General features: G+C 38.0%; 4 protein-coding genes across 10 annotated transcripts; 1 reads left to right on the forward strand and 3 right to left on the reverse strand.

Annotated features, from left to right (window-relative positions):
* LOC111230661 lies at window positions 1–7,906 on the reverse strand. 2 transcript variants are annotated; one of them, XM_022757452.1, is made up of 7 exons: window positions 7,804–7,906; window positions 6,179–6,222; window positions 5,005–5,370; window positions 4,818–4,908; window positions 3,440–3,618; window positions 3,037–3,087; window positions 1–2,605 (listed from the first exon to the last, which is right to left on the reverse strand). In XM_022757452.1, exons 1-7 carry the CDS (start codon window positions 7,815–7,817, stop codon window positions 2,601–2,603), a joined length of 750 nt encoding a protein of 249 aa, XP_022613173.1. In that variant the 5' UTR covers window positions 7,818–7,906; the 3' UTR covers window positions 1–2,600. The 2 variants fall into 2 exon arrangements, with proteins under 2 accessions (XP_022613173.1, XP_022613172.1); XM_022757451.1 differs by having other exon boundaries at window positions 1–2,896.
* An 828-nt stretch (window positions 7,907–8,734) lies between these two features.
* LOC111230665 lies at window positions 8,735–18,636 on the forward strand. Its single transcript, XM_022757461.1, has 5 exons — window positions 8,735–8,958; window positions 10,629–10,991; window positions 11,811–11,936; window positions 16,707–16,768; window positions 17,442–18,636. The coding sequence occupies exons 1-5, from the start codon at window positions 8,925–8,927 to the stop codon at window positions 17,586–17,588; spliced, it is 732 nt and encodes a 243-aa protein (XP_022613182.1). The 5' UTR covers window positions 8,735–8,924; the 3' UTR covers window positions 17,589–18,636.
* LOC111230664 lies at window positions 13,172–16,696 on the reverse strand. The gene is made up of 2 exons (XM_022757460.1): window positions 15,855–16,696; window positions 13,172–14,698 (listed from the first exon to the last, which is right to left on the reverse strand). The coding sequence occupies exons 1-2, from the start codon at window positions 16,182–16,184 to the stop codon at window positions 14,189–14,191; spliced, it is 840 nt and encodes a 279-aa protein (XP_022613181.1). The 5' UTR covers window positions 16,185–16,696; the 3' UTR covers window positions 13,172–14,188.
* Window positions 18,637–19,424: 788 nt separating the features above from the next.
* On the reverse strand, window positions 19,425–27,234 carry LOC111230635. 6 transcript variants are annotated; one of them, XM_022757423.1, is made up of 8 exons: window positions 27,124–27,234; window positions 25,789–26,043; window positions 21,635–21,880; window positions 21,286–21,354; window positions 20,704–20,748; window positions 20,486–20,599; window positions 19,756–19,821; window positions 19,425–19,668 (listed from the first exon to the last, which is right to left on the reverse strand). In XM_022757423.1, exons 1-8 carry the CDS (start codon window positions 27,197–27,199, stop codon window positions 19,508–19,510), a joined length of 1,032 nt encoding a protein of 343 aa, XP_022613144.1. In that variant the 5' UTR covers window positions 27,200–27,234; the 3' UTR covers window positions 19,425–19,507. The 6 variants fall into 6 exon arrangements, with proteins under 6 accessions (XP_022613144.1, XP_022613143.1, XP_022613142.1 ...); XM_022757422.1 differs by having other exon boundaries at window positions 21,635–21,904; XM_022757421.1 differs by having other exon boundaries at window positions 19,756–19,818; window positions 21,635–21,904; window positions 25,783–26,043.
* Window positions 27,235–27,559: the final 325 nt, after the last annotated feature.

A 27,559-nucleotide genomic window follows, 5' to 3' on the forward strand; every position in this document is an offset into this window, starting at 1 on the left:
AAAACTGTCTTTTTTTTTTTTTTTTTGGTGTGTGTTGTTCATGTGTTGCAGCTTCAGCGGTCGAGACTGGTCATTAAAGAGAAAGAATGTGATATTCTGTGGTTTTTCCTCTTGTCATCAAATCTCAGTTTAAAAGAGGCTCAGTAAACAGGAGGAAATGCTGCATTTTGTGGGGACTATTTTCAGCGGCGGATTAATCCACATTTGGTGCTGTAGTGGGTATTTTGAGTAGCAGGCCGATGTGTGTGGGAGTGACTGAAAATAAACTTGTGCACAGTGTGTGTGTTCATGTAATGAAGGCTGTCACCCAGCGCAACAGTGTGGCTCAGTGATGTATTTGGAAACAATGGAGCTCTATGGCTCAGAGGAGTCAGATGCATCAGACTGTCACACACACAAAAGGAGATTATCTGTGTTGGTTTTGGTCTGCGGATGAGATTTAATGACTATAAGAGGTGTGTCCTGAAGTTGTGGCGTGCCTTTGCTCGTTTATCTCCAGTAGCTGTACAGAGTTCATTGTGTTGCTTCTACTTGTGTGAATCTGTCTGTGAAGTCATTCCAACAGTCTGTGGAGTTTAACAAGGAGTCATTGAAATACAACATGGTTGCGTTTGCTTGTTTTATTATTCAACTTCTTTTTATTTAATTTTAGTTTAGAATGAATTGAAATACAGAGTAAAGACCACTTACTGGAAACTGTTCAGTAGTTCAATGTTGTGAACATTTACGCACATAATCACACCAAACAAATCACAGCAAAAAAGCTCATTAACTACAAAACATATTTCACATGTAAATAATTATAATAAAATCCATTTCTCCAATCATTCAGTTACTTTTTAGGCAGATTTTCTTGGTTTCAGACTGTTTGTTTTCATTATTGACTAATCTGCATATTATTTTTCAGTTACTTGACTAATCATTAAGTCTTTAAAAATTGCTGCTTTATAGAGAGGGGAAATACTTTTACCCAATTACATTCATCTGAAAGCTGTGATTACTTTATAGATTACATTTTTTGCACTGAATGAGAAGATTTTGTAAATTAGGGCTGAAACTATGTGATACTGTGAATGCAGGACTTTAGTTGTAGTAGCGTATTTTACATTATAGTGCCACATTAGTGCTAGTGCTTTTACATGACATATACTCAGTGGTGGAAGAAGTACTCACATAATTTATAAGACAATACAGTGTACACTAAACACTAAATATGTACCTTGTGGATTAATCCTAAAATCATTTTCCTAATCAAATAAACTTTTGGTTTCTTAAACCTATAAAAAATTATGACACATTTCCTTTACAGTTTCTCTTGTTTTGTCTGATCAATAGTCCAAAACTTAGTTCAATCATTATCTGATTTCTATTTAACTGGTTGAACTCCAGTGTTTGCTCAATGTGTATTGAACAAAAAATGGGCATTGTTCAGTACACATCAGATGATCTAAGATTGGAATTAACAAACCGACACAAAGCAATATTTCTATTTTCAGCTACTGTCCAAACCAACTACTAAAAAAGAAAAGGTAATCCTCACTTTCTGATACGAACAGGCACACCATGTAAATGCATGTTGCCTCAGTTGCTGCATCATCGTTTGTAGAGACCTAATACTAGATTAAGATCGATATAAAAGTTATCAGATTACAAATGTATTAACTGAACAGAGCTCAACAGTATTAGTGTTCAGGTGGTGGTTGGTCTCAGGAACATCTCAAGTGAAAATCATAAATTAACCACCACACATTGAAATGACTTCACTGACTTTTATTAAGAGCGAACGACGCGTTTCACCTGTAGCTGCTTCAGGTTCAGGTTCATTCAGCAAAACTACAAGAGTAACTCACAGACATGTATAGTCACATGACTATCAGTCTTCAATTTGTCATTTAAAAAAAAAAAAAAAAAAAATTTCTCCAAGGTAAACATTTTTCAAAAAACATGACAATAACATTACACAAAATTACATTAACCAAAAAACATATAACACAAAATAAAATTTTTTTAGAAAACATGACAGTATTACACAAAATTACATTTTTCCAAACACATTCTTGGCATTGTTAATATTACACAGTTACAAAAATTATTCAGATAATTTTAATGAAGAATTCTTGTAACTGTGTAACATTAACAATGCCATTTTTTTGTATAAATGTAATTTTGCGAAATACATTTGTCGTTTTATGAAAAATTGTGTTTTTGTAATATTGTTTTGTTTTTTGAAAATGTAGTTTTGTGTAATATTATTACATTGTTTTTTTGAAAAATATTTACCTTTTGAAGAAAAATATTGAAACATTAAAAACAGACAAATTGAAGACTGATAATTAGTCATGTGACCCATATGTATGTATCACATCTGTGAGTTACTCTTGTAGTTTTGCTGAGCGAACCTGAAACTGAAGCGGCTAAAGGTGAAACGCGTTGTTCGCTCTTAATAAAGGTCACAGTGAAGTCATTTCAGTTTGCGGTGGTTAACTTATGATTTTCCCAAATTTATTCACGTTCACAAAGACTCTTGCATCGGTGGGTCCAGTTTAAAACGAGTGGTATTCGAATTTTGGCTCCAGAGTTGTGTTTCAGACCTCAACCTGTCAAACTAAAACACAAATGTTTCTTTAACTCAAAACTTACACACAAACTCACACTTGTCACTCCCTACCTCACTTGACACAACACCACACATTGTTAAACTGGCTCATTTGAAACTTCACACAGGTTAAATTTTATAGTTTAGAAACATAATAAATTATTTAAATGTAACATGTTGTTTAAATGTAGAGTGTTGTCATTTTGCAGAGATTGTCTCAGAGCAGATGAGAAAATTGGAAACTCATGACAAGACCAGACAAGATCAGAAGAGCAGAATAACTGCTTTCGGCAGCGTCACCTGGAAAGACATCAAAGTATGGAGACATCAGAGGGTTATTCCAGATTTTTTTTTTCTTTTCTTTTTTTAAAACAACTTTCTCTTCATATAACTCCTTCAGTTCTGGTTCATATGCTAGAATATACATATTGTTTTCTCACCTGTTATTTCCTTTTCCATAAACTGGTGGACTTTGAGAGCTGTGGAGCCGTCTGTGGAACAGATGAGTTACATCAGCTGCATATAATTACAATGCAAATCCTAATTCAAAATGTACAACTACTTGAGATAAGACTTTATGCAAAATTACACTTGTACCAGTCAAACTGTAGAGACGCTTTGTTCTGTGGAATCAGGTTCTATGATAATGATGGAAAATGTTCTCACTTCCACAGAGCTCTGTGCTAGGACCGAAACTTTTCACCATGTATATATGCTTTTTGCATAAACACATATTTTTATATATTTGGAAATTGTGTTGATTGATCAGTTAATGAACTGACTGGAGACCAAGAAATATATATATATCAACTACTTCAGCAGGAAGCAGAGGAAGACCCTCACCTTCCACAGAGAGCTGCACGGTGCTGATGACGAGGCCCCGTTCATCCAGAACTTTGTACGTTCCCTCATCTGAGCGCCTTAAGTTCTTTATCGTCAGCTGCTCCTTCAGTGGATTTTCCTCCAGACGCAGACTGTTCTCATCCCCCCTCATCCACAGGTCCGTTGACACTGAGCTGTTCCTGTCGAGCACAGGTCAGTGGCTGTTAGAGCGAGCCAGTGGCAGAAACGTAAAACAAGACTTTAAGCCTGCCAGCGCCTTCTAGAGGCTGCGGTGTTTATCACAGTCCCAATATGAAAGTGGTGGACAAAACAAATAGAATACTTATGATTTAGCTTTTCTTAGAGCCTCGCCAGTAATGGAGCTCAAACTGAGGGGCCATTAGAATCAAAAGGGGGTTCATCTTCTGGGCAGCATGAATGAGCTCATTAAGTATGATTAAAAATTTTCCAATTTGACTTTGATATATTTTGTGTGAGGATAATTTTTGGTTGAAGCTCATGGAAAGATAAATGAATTACCGAAATCATTAAGGTTCATCCTCAGGGGAACATGAAAATATACTGTAAAATTCAGCATGAATGATGCTAATCTGCCGTTTGTAAGTGGAGGAAAGGTAAGGGTGTCACCAAAATTCATTAGGATTCATAAACATCTACAGAACATTTAATAGAAAACCTGTACAAAGTTGACATTTTAGACCTAGTAGTACTGCTCGAGGAAATCCCAAATGAAAAGGGTTCATCCTCTGAGGAGCACGGATAGGCTCAGCAAAATTCATCAAAATCTAACTCTCTCCTCCTGTTTCTTGGAGGTTGTTAGCTGAAGGTGGTGCAAGAGGAAAGGTCAAGCAGTCATTAAAATCAAATAAAATGGCTCATCTTCTGGGGACCATGGACATTTAAACTGAGAGTGAAAAGTTTACATGAGAAAGTCCCGCTACATAAAATTACTGTTTGTTTTTTTTTTTTTTAAAAAACCCACATGATCCTGTCGTCAAAGACTCTGTTTTGTAAGCAGAGTTTATTGGGTGAGTCAGAACTTTACCAGCAGCCTGTAACCTATTTTAGTTTGACGCAAACAGTATTTCTTAGGAGTAGGTGTCTTTGTATTATTTTTTTTTTTTTTGTGGGGGGAAAAAAAAAACAGATCAGAGTAGGTAGCATTTGTGTGGGAGCCAAGACAAGATTAGAGAAGGCGAGGTGAGAGAAGACAAAGAAATAAAGAGACTTAATGTGAACATGTAAAGATTCTCGATAATGGTAGAAGGGTGAAAGCTTATATATAAACTTAAATATAAAAGTCTCAATTTGTAAGCAGATTTTGTTTTTTTCTTTTACCCTGAAAAACGAAATGTTTGATTGTAGGTAAGCAGCTTACCTGCTCTGGAAGATCACTCTCACAGAGTGACGGGTGTGGAGATCCAGAACCAAGTCCTCACCTGGAGCCTGAGACTGACGAGATTTGTGGTCTGAGAGGGAAAACAAAACAGTCGTAGGTGGGTTAATGACAAAAAAGAGAAGGGCAGGAATGAAATGAAGAAACAACCATCCAAACCCAAACTGACCGAACACAGACAGCTTGACACTCTGAATGAAGACTTTCGTTTTTGTGGACCTCACTCCGTCCACCACCATGAAGCTCTCGTATCGCCCCGTGTCTCCGATCTGAACATCTCTGATGATCAGAGAACAGTCCCCGGACCCGAGCTTCTCCTCAGGAACCTCCACCCGGCCCACAAACTCCTCCGCCTGCCACTTCCGCCCTTCCCGCTGCTCAAACACGGTGTCGGCCATGGTGGTCCACTGGATGTGGCAGGCGGACGGGGCCACTTTCCCCAGGCGTGGCTTCCAGCTGCAGGGAAGGACCACCTGGTTCCCCACCGTGGAAGTGATGGACAGGAAGTTGGTGGCGGAGGACAGGGAAGAGGAGTCTGGAAGGAGAGAGGCATTGAGGTGGGAGATGGAGGAAAATGTCCTCAACAGCTTGGATGTCCTTTAGAGGATATGTTGTGGTAAAATCAAGTATGATGCGGTACGACTATTTTTACTCAAGTAGAGTTCACTTTTAGATACTTAGGTACTTTACCCAAGTATTTCCATTTAATTCTACTCTATATTTTTCCCTACTATATTTATTTAACTAGAGTTGCTTGATACTTTTCAGATTAAGATTTTTCCACAAAATATATAAGTTTATAAAATAAAACACAATGCCTATGATAAAACAAGTAATTCCCGAAGAGGTCAAATATTCCAATATTTCCCTTTATGTTTTTTCTTTCTGTCCTCACCCGTTAATCATCTCATGACCCCTCAGATTTATCTTGTGACCCTTTGGAGGGGCCTGACCCCCCGATTGGGAACCACAGAATTAAAATAACTAATTGTGACCAAAAACAAGTAGATAAACTATAGCTCCCAGATAGCAGCAGCAGCAGCAGTAAATTGCTGCTGACACACAAGAAGTTTGCAGAGTAGTGCATGTGTTCATTAATCTCTAAAGAGATTCAGATTCAGATCTCTGATTCTCCAGTTCAGTGAGCATATCACTACAACATTAAATGAGCAGTGGGAATATGTCTTAAATGACCCCCCCCCCTCTGGCCAGTCACTGAATTTTACCACCTTTGAGCTTGAGTTAGCCCTGAGATATGATTTCTGCAGAACATGGCAGCTGCAACAGGAGCAGTTAAACTAAAAAAACCTCTGTGGTGGAAATAATAACAGCTTGATACTCACCAACTAAACTGCCAATCAGGAAACATTGAAGATGTATGAAAACCCTGGAGGAAACATGAGAAGAAGCAACGATCAGTCTTTGAGAGTAGATATCATTATAGACCTGCTTGTCACAGCAAATTTGATTATAATGAATCTGATTATAATTAATCTGACACACAGAAGCTCCAGATGAGTTACAGGAATATTATAGACCCATAATCCTAAATATAGTTTATATGTCCTATATGTCCTGGATTTCATTACACTGTTTCGGTCTGGCTTCAATCATATCTCGTACAATGTAAATGCACCAGTAGAAGTATTGTACAGATTGCCCCCTTTCATTAATATCATTATATCCTCTATATTATTTAATTGTCTGTTGTTTTTATTATTTTTATTGTGTTTTTAATCTTCTGTAAAGTGTCCTTGAGTGCTTTGAAAGGCGCTGCCAAATAAAATGTATTATTATTATTATTATTATTATTATTATTATTATTAATAAATATTATGTTATTAATATAGTAATAAGTGATGTACTAACATATAAGCAGCATTTTAGATTTTATATACTCCTGGGTAGTTCTATGTAGAGCAATACATTATATAGTTTATATGATAGAGCTAAAATGATTCATTAATCATCAAATGTTTAATCAACAACTATTTTGATAATTGATTAATGATCATTTTTCATTGAAATGTCTGTTTTTTCTGAGGATTTTTTTTCTCTGTTTTAAATAAAATTTAATGAAAATTTAATAGGCCAAATAATCAATACGTTAATTAGAGAAAATTATCTTAAGATTAATCAACAAGGAAAAAAATTTTGGTTTCAGTCCTATTTTATAAAATCTTCTAATATTTTGCAAATAAAATCTTAATCTGTAAAGTAATCACAGGTTCCCAAATAAATGTAGTGGAGTAAAGAGTGCAATATTTCCCTCTGAAATGAAGTGGAGTAGGTTATTATGAAAGAGGATTAGGTAAAAGAAAAGAAAAAAAAATCTTTTCACATGTGGCCCTAATGTGAAAAAATATTTTCTTAGAGTCAGAATTCTGAGAATAAAATATTCAGATTCAAATCAGAATTCTAAAAAAAAAAAAAAAAAAAAAAATCACATTTGGCCTTAGTCCTCTTCCGTATATTATATTATAAAATGGGATACAATGAAAATACTCCAGTAAAGAAAAATACTTCAGTATATAAACTACTGATTCTTGGTGACATTGAGCCAGGTGAGAGAATCGAGAGTAACAGATTCATATTGGACGCATATGGATCGATAAGTTTCGTTTCTACTGATGGTTTACTCTCAAACGAAACTGCAGAGGGCGGTGATCTGTGGGTTTTCGTCACTTGCGGTTTGATGCTGCACTGATGCGTCCACACGCTCACGGACTTTGCTGCAGTGAAAATCATCAGAAAAGACCTTTAATGCCTCTTTTATTTTGCAGATATCTGCAGCCCTGCAGCCTCTCAGACATGCACCGCTTCATTTCATGAAACAAGTTCATTCTCATTATTTTGCATGGACACTTAGTAAAATAATAATAATACAATAGAACACACAAAGGCGTAAACAGTCCAACTAACAGTGAGGAAAGATTTACATTTCAAAATAAAACGTAGCGTTTCTTACCAATGCCAGGTCATGACTGTTGATGATGTTGATGATGTCAGCTGTTTGGAAACTTAGTCCAGTCCTCTTCTCCTTCCTCAGCTGCACCGCTGTTGAAGTGTGTTGACACTCAGCAGAGAGCACAATTTATCAATTATCGTTTATGGCTCCCACTTCCTGTGACGTTCAAAATAAAACTAGCACTACCCACAGTCTGTGCACTAACCACTAAACCTGTACCGCTCCAAGCTGCAGGTTGAAACAGCGTCAAAAGATACAAATAAAATGATTATTCAATTAATTTTAGTTAATTAATTCTTAATTGATTAATAATTCAAATTATGAAACATCATGAAGCTACTGACCGACCACAGACTGCTTCTGTTTCTGTTTTTATTTATCAGTCTGATGCCTTTCTCTTTTTTTCACCTCAAAATACAAACACAAGGATTTTATTGGCAACAGGCGATATATTTACAACAGTCTCAGAAAACTTTATATTTCATATATTATTTTATCTTATATATATAAAAAAAACATATAGCTATATGTTTTATATATTTATACTTTATTTTTTATATTCGGTTAATTTTATTTTTGCATTTGTTACTTATTTATTTATCTCTGTATTTATTTAGTTTACAATTTTGGACTTTATATGTTTCTATTTCAACACTAAAATACTTTCAAATTTTAAAAACCATAAATCAACAAGATCGATGATGTTTTTTCCGGGCTGATGTGGTTCATTTGATCGAGTTTGTTCTCAAGAAATTAAAAAAAAACAACGGTGTGGTCAGGGGACTTTCTAGTTTCGAACCACTGGTGCAGTTTGTAGTGCTTTTATTTTGAAACAGCTTCCGGTTATAATAGCAAACGCACGAGAATTGACTTAACTCTGGAGAAACGAAACCTACGGGTATACCAACGCCTCAGCAGTGAACGCGCATTGCAAAGATTTATTTGTGAAAAATATTCAATCTTCCGCTTTCATGACACGAGACGTGTTGGTGGTCTGCACGTTCTGTGTCCTGGTGTTCAATAAAGTCCCCACTGACTTCCTCCCTCTGTAATCAGTGCTGTTCAGTTATCAGCTGCTGACAGTTCCATGCACAACAGCTGGAGAACATTGTCACTCAGTTATGGCAGGTCTCACATGGATCCTCACTTTCCTCTGTAAGTTATTTTTTATTTTATATTTAATTTAAAATCCAGGGTGTGGCAATGACTTTCAGAATTAGCTGTGGTCTGAAATTGAAGGAGTATTTGGCCTTAATTCAGAAGCTCATTGTATAATTCATGATGTCTGGTTTGTTTATGCTCATGAACTGGTTCACGCCTGTGGCTGCAGTGAACTCATATTAAAAATAACAAAACCAAAACTAAACTGAAAGAAAACAAGCTGGCAGCTCTGAGGGTGTGACCTGAATATCTGTGACCTTTTATAAGTCCTTGGCGCCACAGAGTGCGCCTAGGACAGAGTGCCCAAGTCTCTGTGGTCCTGGTCTGGGACAGACTGGTTTTTTAGGCTCAGTTGGATTGGTCATGTGACGTGAGGGTCCCCAATTGTCTGACAGTGATTTGATATAAAAAATAATTTTTTCTCTCTTTTGTCCCATACAAAAATTGAATTCAGTCTGCTATACAAAGTTCTTTAATTTAATTTACCTTTGCAAACCATTCCAAGTAGCTGGAGCAGAAAACATGAAAGCGTTCTCTGCCATCTCTGGGTGCTTTTATTCAATAGGTGGCATTAAACAGCCTTTTCCTGGTTTCCAAAGAAAAACAGGACGTGTCTGAAATGAAACCTAAGACTTCAGTCTCAGTTTCTTCTTTTTTAATTCTTCATTCCCTTTTTGAAGAATTCACCTCAGGAAGACGCTATAAGGCAACCAAGAACGGTTAGAGAAAGTCCTTTATACCAAATGCAATAACTTTGTTGAACTCGTAAGATTCATCCACACTAGAATCATGTCTGTTCTTGTCTGTACTGTGCATGTTACTGCTAATTTTATTGTTGTATTTATTGTTTGTGAGTTAAAATGATGTGTTGTAACCAGCCTGTGAAGCCAGAGGAAAATTTCCACATCTGTGGAAAATAAAGATAATAGATATTCCTTAACATTTATCTCTGGAGCTAAGTGACATTACATTGAAAGCAACAGGTGTGGGTGTTTTCATTATGCTTTGCGACTACATTGCCTGGTGCCGCACAGAAGATGAATACGACTAGGAGCGTCGCCTCTTCCCCACACTTCTCCTTTAACTGATTGCTGCCATCGCTGGGTCAGACAAAGTTAGTTCAGTTTGGACAAGCTAACGCTCTGTAGCTCATTCAAACTTTTCAAGTAACGACAACCTAACAACCACAGAGCATCTTCAGTTCTAAGCAAATCACACAGACGCCACAGCGTTCATTCAAAATGGCAAATTTGCCCCAAAAGGTGACAAGTTTGCAGCTATGGAAATGTGTCTGTGGTGCATATTTAATTCAAAGTTTCCAGCAAATCACAAAAAAAGAGCAACATTTAAAGGAAAAAATTTAATGTCATCATTGTGTGACCTCTCGGATTAATCTTGGTACCCCATTGGGGGTCCCAACCCACAGGTTGGAAAACAATAGTCCAAAATTTCGCTGTATGCTGTAGCATTATGTTTGCTTTCATTGGATCTACACAACCCAAACCAGGGCTAACATTTAACTATATGTAGGAATTGTGTCCACATACCTTTGGCCATATGTTGTGTATTATGTCCACTATTAATATCAAGTATCTATATATCTGATATTTAGTTGAAGGTCAGCATCAGCCTTGTGACACTGCATCATCTCCTCATCTCCTCAGGTGTTGCAGGATGCCACCACTCTTCAGCCTCACCTGTTCCCCGCTCTCCCCGGATGGTCCAGGTGGGGGAGAACGTCACACTGACCTGTAACCTGACGTCCAGCAGGGAGATCACCTGGTACCTGTTGCGTTCAGACCAGCTGCTGCCACTGCTGACAGTTACACCAAGCAAAATAGGACAAAATCTGGTCAGCTTTCACTCTAAAAACAATAGTCGCATCTACACCCGGGGAGACATAGAGAGAGGCCCGGTCAGCCTGGAGATCCTGGAGGTAGAGGAGAAGGATGCTGGGCTGTATTTCTGCACAGGGTGGTGTGCAGATGTTGTATGTGTTAACAGAGGGGTTCTTCTAACTGTGAATGGTAAGATTGATGGTTATTCATTGATTTAGTTCTGACATTTTATCTCTAGTGAGGCTATAAAATAAAATAGAATATAAACCCCTGTATGTCTCAGGTTTATTATAACAATTGAAACTCTGAAACTGGTTAGCTTGAGATTGACTTCATCTCCTTATTAGCCATCTTTTCCAGTTCAGTTGTTGAGTTTAGGATAGTTTTTTATTGATAACATTGAAAACCAGAGAGGGTCATGTTCAGGCACAGCTGCCATGATTTTTATTCCTCTGAGGTAAGAGGTGCATGAAAACAGCCTGTGGCGTCATGCAGAAGTACTCATCTGGTTTCATAACCATCAGATGTTTCTCAAAAAGACATTCTCGTTTTCAGTATCTCTCTGGTTCACAGGAAAATGAAAAGGTCAGAAGTTGGTCAGCTCAGTGTTTGTGTATTTACTCTCACTGCCAGAAGAGGGAGACAAAACTTCTCACACTGAATCCAAATATATGTGTATTATGTCTGTGTGTTCAGATCTGACTGAGTTTTGACTCCAGTATTTCACACAGATTGCAGAAAAATTGGGAACCATGGGTTTTAAAAGTTTAAACCGCTAAAGTATAGCAGAAGTTTTTGTAGGTCGAAACTGCCCTAATGTAGCCCAAATTATTAAAATTGTTATGACCCAAATCACTTTTTAACCACCCAAATGAAGAAAGAGTAGCTCAACTGGGCAGAATTTGCAACTTATACAAGTTCCAAACAGTTGTTCAGGAAAGCTCAGAGGCCAAAATATCAGTTGATGATTAATAACCTACTGGTGTTCCTGTTTCTTTGTGTTCCCAGGAGCTGATGGGGAGTTATGGGCCATAGACAAAATGAGGCAGCCGGGTTGGAGACTGGGAATCTGTGCGCTTCCAGCTTTAATTGCCCTCGTTTTCGTCTTCCTCTTTGGACTCTGCCTGTGCTCAGGTGTGTGGTTGGTTGTGTCTTTTGCTTCTATCTTTGTGGGGACCAAATATTTGACACTGAGGGAGAGGACGTTTTTGAAAAGTGAGGACATATTTGGAAAGTGAATACATTTTGGTGCTAAAACTTGGTACAGTTTACCAAGTTTAGAGGGTAAGATTTGGGGTAAGGTTCGGTTTCATGCAGTTGTGCTGCTTTAAGTTAGGATTATGTACGTAATAGGAAACGTTTTACGTCCATGAAGGTAGGACGTTAACAATTTTATAAGTATAATTTTAAGGTAGTTGTCCTTTAGTTAGGTATTTTCATAAAATACACTGTTAAAGATTAAATAGATAGTGAATATAATTACTATAAATTTGTATATCAGAAATTAGTTTTTTCCTCTTTCCTATGCCATTAATCACCTCACAGTCCCTCAGATTTATATGGTCACCACTGGATCAAACTACTTCACTGTAAATAATGGAGTTAAAGCCAGCTCCATCTTGAGCAGCTACAACAGTAAAAAGCTGTTAACATATTGATGCATCAGTATGGAGCATTTTGAGCTATATGATCCTTTACTTTAACTGACATCTGGTGGCGGACTGCATGAATTGCAACACTCACCACAGAGCTAATCTACATTAAGCTTCAGTCACCAACTGTGCATATATTATGAAAATCTCTTAATACATCCATATCACCAACACATCCAGATGGAATATAGTTAAGTACACTTACCCAAGTACAATTTTGATATACTCTACTTGGTACTTTTGAATGCAGGACTTGTAACAGAGTATTTCTACATTTTGGTACAGATACCTTTACTTAAGTAAAAGATCTGAGTACTTCCAGTAACTACCATGTTGTCTAAGCACATTTATGTACTTTAAATATCAACAGGCATTTTGAAGAATCTTGTAATGTGTAGCAGAAAGGAAAATCTATATCGAACTCTCATCTTAATGTCTGTCTAAAGGTTGAGGAATAAGTTTCACCGGCTCTGGTCACGCGTTCATTCAAATGAACTGAAGTAAAAACATTAATCTGTGAAGGCATCTCGGCCGTAAGGAAGGAAGGTGCACTTAAAGGACGAGTTAATGAAAAACTAAAACAAGGAAAAAGTTTTTAGACTTGTCAAGTTTTCCAAGTTTCCAAGTTTTAGACAAGGATTTCTTTTTACGATAAAAGTATAAAGATAATACATCACCTTGTTAGATACCACAACAATGAGGTTCTTCACACCAGGATATGTGAGCAGCTTTTATTGACAGAGTCAGACACTGCAAAACATGTATGATATTGTTCACACTAAGAATTTGCAGTCTTACTGGTTGATGAAAACAAAAACAGGAGATTAAGGGACACGGTGTAAGAGACAAAAAACAACTGCATTATCATACCTCATAATATTTTCAATCACATGTAACAATGAAATCCAATCACTCACTCGCTGTTTATGAAAGTGCGTCAATAACCAAGCCTTTCCTTCAGATGCTAGAATAATAAGCCTACTTTTTGTTTGACATTTCATAAGTTCAGCTGGTATTTATCATCAGTCCAGTTCAAGGAAGTTCAGTTTGTGCAACATAAAAGCCCAGAAACAAGAAAAATCTGCAAAGATGCTCTTATTGAATAAAGAAAAGAAAACTAGACTAGTTCAATCTCACCACTTTGATGATTGTTCCCTCATTGTGTAGAACATATAAAACATCACTATATGCACCACTAGATGGCAGCATAAATCAGCCTCACAGCTGCATCTTGCTTTGTTGTAGCCACAATCTCTTCTTACATTTGAACACAGCATTGGGTTTGTCCACTGTTGCATGTTCAATGTAGACAGACGAAAGCACAGATATGTGTTTGTTTTCTTTTTACTGGTTACATCCATCAAGCTTAATATCTCTGTGTGTCAGAAAAATCCCCAAAGTTAAACAAATTTCTACAGAGATTAATAAAACATTAAACTCACTGAAGGTATAGTAGATGATTAGAAAGTCTACAATATGTTATTAAAGTAGGATATGGTTGCTATTTGAGGAGAAGCTTTATATTTGATAAAAATGTAAGAATAAAGGTCTCACAGTAAAGCCTGGTTTATCCCTACAGCCCCCAACAGGCATATAGAAACCCTGAAACACAATTTTGAATGACTTCAAGCGTTTATTTGATCAATCATTTTGTGCATTTTTTTTGTGCTGATAATCAAGAAAACACCCCATTGAATTCTTTCCCTGAAGTTGAGATGGTTTTATAAGTTTGGCTCACACCTGCTTCAGCAGCAGCCCGTATGGACGAATGGATTCCTGCACAATGACCCTCGTCTGGACGTCATTGCGGCCTTCAGGGACGTAGACCAACCAGATGTCTTCTCTCTGGCACTTTGTCCTCTTCTCCGGTTTGATGCGGTTCTGAAGAATCACTTTGTACGTCTTCCCGTCCACTTTGGACTTGAACCTCTTGCAGTACTTCTCTGCCATCTTGACGTCAGGTGTTGAGTACACCCCTCTACCCTTCGTCTCCCCGGTGGTTAGACTTGCGGCGGCGGCATCAAGAAACTGGGGCTCATCGTTGGGGGACCCACCGTGGGTCAGGATGATGCCGTGGGAGCCGTCCATGTTTTGTCCATGGTAGGAGACAGGCCAGGCATCCTTACCCGTCCCGAGCCAGGAGTCCCCATCATCGTACTTCTGCACGACTCGGAGGGCTGCACGGTTCCACCCACAGGGACGCACGTAGGCCTCATTACCACGCAGGAACGTTTTGTTGCCATCCTGGAGGTCAACAGAGGGGTTAAGGGTCAGAGCTGGAACGACTTAAAGGAAAACACTACAATGCTATATGCTAATGACATTTTGCTGCACCAATCATGACCAGTCACTCATACATGATGCTGTGAAAATCAAGGCTTGAAAGTTTCTTGAGATTGGGGTTGAGTACTGAAGCTCAAACCTTTTGGGTATGAACAAAAATGTCAAGTACCAAAAATCAAAAGTTGGCTCTTTACTCATTCTTTATATATAAGACTAAATCAAACACTAATGTATTTAATTATTGTATTGTATTTATTCTATGAAATATAAAGCTGAATTTTGTAAGAAAACACATATGTATATTTCTCAAAAGAAACAGGAGATGAAACTAGGAAACCCTGGTATGACACTGGCACAGGAACTGAAATTATTTTTGTCCAACTTCAATCGCTTGCAGTTGCTGACAGGGACTGTTTGGATGATCCTCTCTCTTGAATATCAAGTGGGCAAATGGGGCAACTGACCAGGGCCGAGAAAGCTGCATATGTATTGTGTGTACTCATTCATACATTTCCGTACTTATTTTGTCTCTCACTCGTTTATTCAGTTGCTAACTCTCATTGACTCACTCGCTTCAACACTTGGTTGTACTCACATAACATTCACTCACTTACTCACTCATTCATTGACTTACTCATTTAAAGAAAGAAAGAAAGAAAGAAAGAAAAGAAAAAAAGACTTACTCATTCACTCATCTAGTCACTCAGTTAAAAGCAATGTTTTGAATTGACATAATATTCACACTGATTCACTCACTTCATAACAGTGGGTTCTTTTGACATAACCTTACTCCCTCACTCACTGAGTCACTGGCTAATTTTTCAGTCACTCATTCACACGCATTTAAAAACAACGTAGTTGTAGTTACACAGTACTCACTCACTCACTCACTGCAAAACAATGTGTTTTTGTTATGTAATATTCACTCACTCACCTCAGCTCTATATGTCATATTAAATTTGACATTTTGGACAATGACGTCCAAACAGCTGTCTAAGATTCCATTAATGTATTCAATCACATGAATCTTCATTTGTTCATTAACTATCAACCCTGTCATCACCACACCTCTAAGAGAACGAGGAGGAAAGATAAATAGACGCTCTACTCTGCTCACCTGTATGTTGGTGAAGTCGTAGTCGTACTGAGGATGGAAGAAGTCCTGAGGGTTGATCTTAACCGTGGTCCTGAGGCTCTCCTCCGGCCCGGGGCCCTCGGTCAGAGCCAGGGGGGAGCTGTAAAGGTCCACTTCGTCCACTTCCTGTAGGGACAGAGTGCCTAAACTGGGGTACTCTAGCTCTTTAAATCCCTCCTGCTTGTAAAACTCCTTGAGGGCCACGATGTTGACGAAGTCCTGCGGGGTGAGCTGGGAGGGTCCGCTGGTCGACTCGACGTTGCAGCCAGAGAGAGACGACAGGGCCTCCAAGCACAGATTAGTGTCTGGCATTGTTGCTGAGAGGAGGGAGCGGGGGTCTGAAAGAATAATTTTGCTCTTCCCTTCGAGAAGACTTAAAGTATCTTTAAAAAAAAAAAAAAAAAAAATCTTTTCTCAGTTTACAGAGAAAATTTGTCGAGGAATAGTTAGAAAAGAAAGCAGCAAAGCTCAGATTCTGTTTGCTCCTCCCGCACATACAACTGCCCCAGTTTCACTTTTCATACTTTCACTTTCACTTAACGCTGAGTGAGGCTCAGGACCAGAAGTCAGGTGGCTGGGTTAGTCCAGAGCACAGGCACTCTACTCTCCTCATTCCATTTTGTGCTGTTTTATTATGTCATCTTTGTAATATGTGAATGCAAATGTAATGTATGAACTGTACAGTGATTAATATGCAATTTTTCTGTTGGCTTATCTTTGTCTTGTCAAACCAAGTACAAACTGCACTCCGATTTCTAGGTGTTAAAGTTTAACCACTGACCCAGGTCCAGGTCTTTTTCACTTCCTCTCTGCCTTCCTCTCCTTTGTCCTCAGGAAAACCAGCTGTTTGCTGCTGTCCTTCACTGAGAAGAGACTCCAGTCTGAGGATCACAGAGGTCAGTGGATGGTCACACGTCAGAGTTTGATACAAGCTCTGATTGACTGTTGTATTTTCCTTTTTATGATACTGTTAAAATTAACTGCATAAGTTACTCCACTGTATTTATCCAGTGGAGACACTAGGTATTTTGCACATAAGCATTTAAATTTGTATTTTTTCTGTATTTGTTTCCTTTATTCTCTCATTTGTTCGTCCTTCCTTCATCCTTATTTTTTCCATTATTTATTTCCTTACTTATTTACTTTTTTCCTCTTCATATATAGTGACACTAAAATTCTTTTGACCTTGGACTTCCATAAATTCTTGGCATGGTTAAATTTTGGATTCTGTCCCAACAGTGACAAATTTCCTTTTTTTGGATGTAATCAAAAGTACAACAATTAATATTGACTTTCTTTTTTACACTATATTGATAAAGCATGATTTCTGCATCACCAGTGTTCCACATAAACACGTGTACTGTGCATAAATATAAATATATTTTACATTACAAGTTTTACAGGAATTTGAACAGGTTGTTTTTCCTCAACTGTCTCCATTTTATATTAATTACTTGTGTACATTTTTAAAGTCTTTACAACTGATGGATGTTTGAGTCAGTCCAGTCATAGAAACAGTTGATATATTTCTTCTAACTGCAGTATAATCTGTTTTTTTTGTCTCTGCAGGACATGTCTTTGCACTACTCCAGTCTGAAGCATGCACACCAGCCCCGCCCCTCTGGCCACGGAGGAACAAGATTGGTCAAAGAGGATGTCACATATTCAACAGTGATGAGTCGCAAGAACCCAAACACATCACACGAGAACAGATAGAGAGCCTCTTTCTTGTTTTTGTACCATGTTTTTTTTTTTTACATACAAGTTTTAGTGAATGATGAATTTCATCACCACCTGCTGGTGAGAAAGTAGATCACACTCTCTCACTTCTTTAAAGGGCCAGTATGTTAGTATGTCAGTGTAAAACCCTCAAAAGTTAACTAGACGATCAACAAAATGTGAAGAAATTACAGTTGTGACGTTATGTCACAGCAGAGATATCTACTGGCGTTGGCATGTTAACCAGCTAGCCAAGGCCCCGCCCATCTCATAATACCCAGGGGCACACTGTCAGGAGAGGCAAACCAGCCAAGGGGAAAAGGGTCCCCTTATGGCCCCTCATAATGGCACATTTTGCAGTGACAACTATAAGTGCATGAATTTACTGACATTTATATCACATGTCCCAACTGTTTAGAACAATAATATCTTTAAGGATCTGGATAAGCAGCAGAAAATGAAGGGATGAAGGGATGAAGGGCTGAATGGAGATTTTTCAGCCAGTTTTGGCTAAAATCTGCCTACAGCAGACTGGTAAGATATATTTAAACCCTTATTAATGACATTTTAGACTATAATATAACATAATATAAAAGTTAAAAAGATATATATATATTTTTAGGAAACACTTTTTAAGACCTGCAGATAGACCTGTGTATATGCAAAGACAGATATTTTTAATATGCTAGAGAAAGTAATGACTCATGACTTTATTTCTGTATCTCTATGATTTTTTTAAAAGCTATTTCACTTTTCATGTCAGTGTGACTGCTGTAGAAGCACTGCTCTCTTTTGGGTTTTAGTTATAAACCAACTATCTATTTCTTTCAATCATTTACATATATAAATACACCACAGAAGAATGTCAAAATGTTACTGTAACTGCTTGCCAAATAATCATGATGATAGAAAGCTTATTTGTATATGATGTTTATGTAGCATCCACTGTTTTTTAAGCTCCTCTTGTGCTTGTCTCTGATGTGCGTCAGTTATGTTAGGGTTCGTTGTGCATATTTACCTCTCAATAAATAGATTTTGATTGTCATGTGGAATCTTTTCTTTAACATCATCAATACAACTTTGAAAATGCAGTGACATAACAGCTCTATCTCAATTTACCTGAATCTGCAGAAACACAGAGTAAGAGCTGAAACAATGAGTCAATCCATAGGAAAATAATGATTGATGATGATTGATTAAGTCGTTTCAATCACTTTTCAAGCAGAAATTGTGAAAAGAGCCAAAGATTTGCATATTTAAATTTCTCAAAAAAGGAAAGTTGCTGCTTTTCTTTTTGTAAACTGAATATTAGGGGGTTTGGGGAGTTAAAAAACAACATTTTAAGATGTCATCTTCAGCTCAGCAAAATGTTTTGACAGTTTTCGATGTCTCATATAGACTAAATGATTATTCAATTTATCAAAAAAATAAATTGTCAGATTATTTGATAGTGAAAACAATAGTGGCAGGTCTAACACAGGGTGTACAGGGGCAGTTAACATCGAGGAACCCCTCACCCCAGAGGTCAGTGGTCAGCTTAGCTTAGCATAAAGACTGGAACCTTCAAAGCACAATAATCAGAAAACCAAGGAATCCTGCGCACTGTCCATCACATGGACTCATTTTATTAACTTTTGTGGATCATAGATTGGATTATAGAGATTATTTTATCTATTTTCATTTGAATTTATTTGTTGCTCTTTTCATTTTCACTGCTGTCATGGTTTAAACCCTCTCTTCTACAGTGTATTATTGTATTGCATATAGTGTGCATTGTATGTTTTCCATTGTTAAAAACACAAGAAAAAAAGTTCAGTAAAATAAGTGTGTAAATCAGTATTTAATCACGTTGGTATACATACAGTGAGTATTTACTTTAGGGCTGCACAAACTCGAAGTGTGTCTCTGTTTGGAGTCTATTTAACAGCAGGTCTGGTGATGACAGAAGAGTAGATAACGTGGTGCAGGTCTTGGTCTGGTGGAGTCCTGCTGGGTCTCTCCCTCCAGTTCTGATGGCCCAGAGAGGCGTAGTGGATCGTCTCCTCCGGCAGGGACGGACTCTCCGACACCTCACGCTCTGCGGACACACAGGTGTGTTCTTATCATTTAAGATGAAAACTGAGCTGAGGATAATTGCAGCGTTCAGAGGACGGGGTGTTCTTACCAGCCGGTCTGTTGCTGGACGTCTTCCACGGCTGCAGCTCTGTGTCCTCGTGTCTCTGTGCTTCTGCTGAGGAAACACAAGTGCAGATGGAAGGAAAGTCGACCTGTATCATCGACAATTTTATTTTTTTATCTACAAAGGACAAAGAAGCTTTCATTTTTCTCATACATGTATGGAGGACAAAACTTGCCTCATCAAAAAAATAAATAAAAGAACAAATAATACAGTAAAAAATCGTCAACATCAACATTTTCAGCAAAAAAGAACTAGAGAATTAGATAAATAAATCGTATATGCAAATATTTTTTAATTATCCTAATTTTTTCTTATTCACATTTTTTTACCACCAAAGGAGGTTTTAACCTGGATTTTTTTGCTGATATTTATTTTTTGTTATTTATTTTTAACCTAATCTAAATATAATTGAGTGTAATTAATGGAACAATTACAGTAAATGCACAAAAAAGTGCACAGGGTGGAAAAGATGAAAAAGCCATCATATGAAAGTAGGCCTAATTTTTAGAGATATGACTTGTCAACATCTTGTACATTTTTTTAAGACGTGGTTTTGAGGCCCATAACTCATTTTTTTTCTTTTTTTTTTTATGTTTACTTTTATAATTTCCTCATTGTTCGTTTTGCAATCAACCGTCAGAGACTGAATGAACCAAACATGGAAAAAAAATAATGACACGTGGCTTAGCTGACCAGACCAGACCAGACCACAAACCTTCATATCTATATTTCCTCTTCCTCCTGCACTTCATGCAGGTCAGTAAAATGCAGACGGCAGTCATGAGGAGGATCATTAGCCCCAAACCGACGACAGCGACCATCAATACAGCTGAGACAGACCACACACACACAACGTCTGATCAACACACACGCAAACATCTGTGAAAACTTTAGTCATGAGACTGAAGTGTATGCAGGTGCTGTCTCACCAACCATTCTCAGTTCTCTTCTTCTCCTTCTTCTTTAGTTCAACCACATCTGATCGACACAGCAGCAACAACATAAAATACACAATATGAAATACACATGTCCAAACTGGGGTCATATGTACCAAAAACCTTTCGATTTTTCCAACCAAAATGTTTCAGGTGTAAAAATGATTTTTTAATTTGAATTAACTTTGATTATATCTTTAATAATAAAGGTAGATAAGAGGTTAAAAAAATGCTCAACTTCAGCAAATAAATGAATCGAATGCTGAATAAAACAGCATTTATGTGTGTTTACATTTGTGTGCATGTGATCTTCAATGTTAATAATATTCTAATTTGTGGTAAATGATAATTAAATTGATATCATGTTCACACAGGTTAGTATTTTACTCTGCAAACAGAAGAATTTTTTTTTTTTTTTGTTCCACAAGAGAAACTGTTGAAGTTTTGACTAAGAAAATAACTGGTTCAATTTTAATTCATTATGAGTACCAAGTTAAACATGAGTATAAATATAAATGTAAGTGCACTATAATATAAATTCTGTAAATACAGTATTACTGTGCTGAGTAGAGAATCCTACCTGTTATCCCCACAGCAGATGTCAGAGGTGTACTGTTGGATGTCTGGATGCTGGTTGGCTCATTTTGCACTGATAAGTAAAAGATAGACATTTTTTTAATTGATCAGTCAGTAACAGCGCAACAATGTTCAACACTACACTACCTGCTTTATAATTTCCTTAAAGTTAAAATACATTTTGTGAATTATATGACCAAAAGTAATAAAAAATGTCAATCAAATTTTCTGTAGGTTTGTACTGTACGTTCAAACTTAAAAATACAAATTACAATGTCACATCCTGTCACATTGGGTCCTCTGTATCTTAGTAACATCATAACCAGATGAATCCAGTTAGTGTAATATCCCACCTGTGAGGACGGTGACATTGCCCTGCAGCTTTCCGTTACACTGATACTCTCCAGCGTCCTCTGGCTGCAGGTCCTGGATCTGCAGGGATTTGTTCTTGAAGCTGAGCCGGCTGCCCTCCCTCTCTGCTTTCGCCGTCCCGTTTCTGAACAGTGTGAAGATGGCCTCCCGCCTCCCTCCTTTCCTCTGGTGAAACCACCTCTGCTTGAGTTTGTGTGAGCGGCTGCAGGGAAGCAGCAGCGTCCTGCCTGCAGAGACCATGAAATCATGATCTGAGGAGGTGGAAACACAGAGGAGTTACGGGCATTTGTCATAGAGCTGGTCAGCTAGTGGTGAATTAGACAATGGTAGGGTTTTTCCTCTGAAGTATTTTTAGTCACTTTAGATTCTTCCAAATAAGTTCATATAAGACGTTATGTCGTACGTGTTGTATTTCTCACATCTGGATTTCTGATCTGCTCTGTTTATTTTATATAAAATGTTTTTTCGACAACTTTTACATTCAGGCTTCAGAATTAAGATCTGGTATGATCTACAGTGGCTAAACTCACTCACATACTGAGGAGGAAACACACACACACACACACACACACACACACACACACACACACACACACACACACACACACACACACACACAAAACATTGAAAAAAAAAAACACAATTTGGAGGTTGTGCAGTGGTTTGCACCTCACAGCAAGAAGGCAGGTTGCAGGATATAGATGATGGATGGATGGATGGATGGATTGAGGACTCTCTTGTTTAATGATTCCTCAGCCTTCTGTCTCCTGCCAAACTCCACCCAGGGTGGAGCAGGTGTTTCCAGCTCCACCTGCTCACCTGTTTCCCATTCCCAACCACTGGAGCCTCCCTGCCTGCCTACACACCTGTATCTCATTTCCCTCGTTTGCTCCCTGGTGCACATATCCAAGAGCGGCTCCCTTGCTGGTGTTCGGTCTTGTTACCCTGGCTGCTCCATGTTGTCTGTCGACTGCCCGTCTGCCTTTCTGCACATGTATCCTCCCTTCCTGCATGTGCTGCGGCCACCAGCCACGACAGTATGATCTTTGCTGGACAGGCATCGTTGTACAGGCTTTTTTTTTTTTTAAGCCTTTATCAGTCGTTAAAAATGATAACAGGAAGTGATGGGGGTATATTGTATAGTATATTGTCTGGCAGAATTCAGGGAGGAATTGATGAAGTGGTTAATCTGACTTCGTAAGGGGCTGCTGCATCTGTTGCATCATGATCCTTAAGCCAGGTTTACAATGTTTTTTTTTAATGTGATCGACCCAGAATTCACTGTCTTAAGATAGTCACGAACTAAACGGCTTTGTGCAATAGACGAATTTAGACTTTTATCTGAAGTTTGACTATTTGTTGTATCTAAGTCACAGTCAAAGTCTCTTTTTTGTGAAAATGACCCCAGTGATCAGGAACGGTGCCCAGGTGTCAGATTGGCCAGTGTGAACAGGGCTGCGACAGGAATCATGGTATTCTGACACTATTTGTGAACAATCAAGTGCAAAAACCTGAATAGAAACCCCCCCCCCCCCCAAAAAAAAAGAAATGGAAAACTTGATGCATCAAGAAAAACCAAAGTGAAACAGACTTAGTGGATAAATGCTGACACACATGGAGCTTGTAACTTACTCACTTCCAGTTCAGCCACCTACAGCGTGGTTGTATCATGAGAAGCCCTGTGCTCTCAATTTTCTCACTGATATTTCTTAAGTACACCTTGTTCATATTGTTGTATCATGGTGTTGTTAAGTTGAGTTTTATGTTGCAATGGAATAACGCCACTAACTGTAACTGAAAAGCTTTGGTTTTACTGGCTGAAGTGCAAATGCCCTGCATGCAATAAAAAAACCAAACATTGTAAACCTGGCTTAAGGATCATGATGCAACAGATGCAGCAGCCTCTTACAAAGTCAGATTAACAACTTCATCAATTCCTCCCTGAATTCTGACAATATACTATACAATACACCCCCATCATTTCCTGTTATCATTTTTAATGCCTGATAAAGGCTTTAAAAAAGCCTGTACAACTATATGCCTGTCCAGGAAAGTCACAGGGCATCTGTATGAATATGTATAACATATGTAAAACAAAAGCATTTTTCAGTATATATAAAAGTCACACCATTTTCTCTCAATATTAAAACCTGCAGGTCTAAATGTATCTTCATGTACCAACAGTAACACAGGTCTAAAATAAGTATTCATTTCTCAGTTCTTCAGAAACCTTATTTCCCCTTTTGAAGATGTCACTTGTCAAAGTTTTCATCACATACAGTAATTGTGAGGTGGCTGATGTGGCAACTTCAGACTGTGGGAACAAAAACTTTTAAACTTTCAAATCAGTCACAGCCTTGGTTGGTTCAGTCCTCAACAGCTTCTTTTCACACACAATTCTAGATGAAATTCATCGTGTTAAAGCCATTTCACACCATCTCTCAGACTGACTTACTTCCCTTTGGGGCAATCAGTGGTTTCTGCCTCATTGAGCCATTGCCCTGAGTATTGAATCACCTTTTGTGTATGTTTGTCAAACTTATGTTTACAATGTGTGATCATGCAAACGAGTCCGCCCCCAAAATAAGAAATTAAGATAGGTTGTTTGTAGCTTTCTGCTTTAATGCACTGTTGGTATGATAACATTGTTTGTTTGTGCTTTCTAAATCCATTACAGTGTATGTGACCATTCCTGCTTAAAGTTAGGAGAGGATGGTGGTTAAGTGAGAGGGGGTCATAACATTTTGGCTCATCAATGTTAATCAGGTTTTGATCCACTTACTGTACAGTGTTTGTTAGTGGGATACGGGTCCCGCTCTAGGCAATGCCCAATCAAATTCCCAGACTGCCCCACCAAATCAAAAGGTATTTTATTTTGTCCTTGTTGATTTGACCAGTCATAAACATGCCACATTCAAATATCAAAGTTTATTTATATCTGATTGCTTGTCATAATTACTAGATGTCGCCTAGCAACAAAATTTAACTATGGGTCATAATAACCAACTGCGCAAACGACCCATGAGCTTGTTCCTTACATGAGGACAGTCTCTCTATAGTTACCAGCCTATTACCACACTCAGTGTCTCGACTCTGGTTTTAGTTTTAGTTAAATTGTGGTTAGTTAGCTAACCAGTAGCTGGTTGGCAGTAGTCGTGTAGTACTGTGTGGTACCAGCAAATTTCCCCTTCTCTCTCTCTCTCTCTCTCTCTCTCTCTCTCTCTGTCACCATGCCCCAATTTCTTTTTGTTAAGTCTACTTCACTCACACTCGTTGACTTGACTCTGATGAGAACAGCCCGGCTTCATTGATCTCTAGAGCTGATTGTGGTTTTTGTGATTATTCATTGTCGATCATTTGCGATCACCTTCTAGATGTAGCGGTTTAAACTTAAATACATTATGGGCTTATGTATTATTAGATTCTATGGCTTCAGTTTTAGATAACTAAATAAAACAGATAAAACAGATAGATAAAACAGTGCATGTTATAGCTTACAGTCTTAAAGGACACTCATAGAGGACCCCAGTAACCAGTCTTAAAGTCTGGCAGTTAGTTAGTTAGAGTTACATCTCTTAAGGCCCCCCCCCCCCCCCCCCGGAATTTGTGAGTTATGGTCAAATACATTTTTTGAGGTCACTGTGACACTGTGATAGAAGAATTAAAATTCACTCTGGGTGTTCCTGATAAATTGCATTCACAAGAACGTGAGATCACTGTGACATTGAACTTTGACCTTTTGACCATCAAAATCTAATCAGTTCGTCTTTGGGTCCAAGTGAATGCTTGTGCCAAATCTAAACATATTTCCCCAAAGTGGTCTTGAAATTACCACATTCAAAGGGCCAAAACCCTGTTTTGTTCAAAATCTAATCATCATCATCATCATCATCATCATTCATCCTTGAGTCCAAGTTCCTTCAAGGCGTTACTGAGATATCGCGTCGAAGAGAATGGGACGGACAACCTGAAAACGATATGCCTCTATATGGCTCTGGCTGTCGCCGGCGCAGAGGCATAAAAATAAGGAACCTCCTGTCTTAATAAAAGACTGATTCCTGATATAACTAGATTAATCACCAAGTTTCCTCTCACTGCCATGACGCGCCACTCACAGCTCCGCCCTCACCTGTACCTGTCAGCACCTGCAGCTCGGCCACCAGCAGCTGGTTACAGCGATACTCCCCGTTATCAGAGTCGTCGAGCTGCAGCACACAGAGGCCTCCGTCAGGCTGCAGGAGGTAGCGTTGCCGGTCCTCGTTGGTCACGTAGCTGCCCTGTCTGGTCACCAGGACCTGTCTGTCCTGAAGAGTCCAGACCACATGGGACCGGTCAGAGCCGCCACACCGCAGACAGACCTGGTGATCCTTTGGGACTGAAAACCGCATCACTGCAGGAGGAGAGACACGACAGAGGACAGATCTGAAACTCCTACTTCTTGTCTCCTGGGTGTTTGCAGTCATGAAATGTCTTACATGAATCTTATTTTTCCACATAAACATGAAAAGCCTTGTAACTTTGTTTTCATGCAGTATTATTGTATTTTACGTGTAGGTATAAGTTAAACTTTCCCCTGTCAAAACTGTTCAAGATTAGAGAAAAGAAAACACTTCTATTGCCAGTTTGAGAATAAAATACATTATATAAGTTTGTTCAAACACATTTCCCCAACATTCAGCCTTACATACTGTGTCATGTCGGCCATCTTTACCAGCTGCTGTTTTAGATACACTGCTGTGTCACTCACATCATGTTCACCGTCAGTTTTTAGCCTCATTTCCTCTTTTATCTCGTGGAAACATGCTCACTGTCATCCAGTCAGACTCATAACATAACAACACAGGAAATATTCTGTCAAGATGGAATTACAATTCCTGCAAGGCTGAGCTTTGCTTATATGTGTGAAAATGTTATACTAAATGGTAATACTCAACAGGACATGACAGTCAAATTCTTTTTTTTTTCTTCTGTTTTCTGTTTCTGCATTTACATGTCATCACTGTCAGATGAAAACCTCAAACTTAGTTGACTTATTTTAATGTTGTTTAATTAGATTTTAGCTGCTGGATTTGTGAAATACAAATACATATCATATTTAAGAAATAAGTGATACAAAATCTAAACTTGATATTTCAGTGATAAGTAAAATATAAATATAATTATGAATCACCATATGCTAATTTTGCCACAATATTGTTGGCTATATGAATAAGATGTAATACTGAATAAATATTCATCATTAGTGGAAGCAAAGTATAACTGAGATAAACGTCAATAATAATAATGATAATAATAATAATAATAATAATAGTAGTTTTAGAATATTGTAATAAAATGGTATTTAAGAGTTGAAATTTTGTATGTTGCGCAAATGCTACTGAATATACAATATTAAATGGTTCAAAAGTCAATACAGAACTCATATCAACAGTATCTTGTATTAAAGTGTTACGAGTAATATGACATTTACCTGTGGGGTTTTCATCGCAGCAGATCAGAAAAGTTTGCAGAAACCAAATGTAGCACAAGATCATGAAAGTGAGCATCTTCTGCAAAAACAACAAACTGCAGAGCAGCAGCTGATCTGACTGAAATATGGAGAGTGTGTGTGTGTGTGTGTGTGTGTGTGTGTGTGTGTGTGTGTGTGAGACAGTTTTCCACTCATCCCTACTGCTCTTCTTCCTCTTCCTTATACACTAAATCTGTGGAGAATCGAATGTCATTGTCCCTGAAAATGGAGATTTATATTTACACTATGTAACCGATGTTTCCCTCAACAATGTTTCAAATGGAGGGAAATGAATGTAACTAACTGAAGAATATTGATGCAGGATGTTACCATCATATTAAACTTACAAAAATCTCAAATGTCCATTAATTTTTAACTTTTAAGTTGATCACTGACA

This window comes from Seriola dumerili, unplaced genomic scaffold, assembly GCF_002260705.1.
Source record: "Seriola dumerili isolate Sdu_G_001 unplaced genomic scaffold, Sdu_1.0 BDQW01000276.1, whole genome shotgun sequence".
Taxonomy (NCBI): domain Eukaryota; kingdom Metazoa; phylum Chordata; class Actinopteri; order Carangiformes; family Carangidae; genus Seriola; species Seriola dumerili.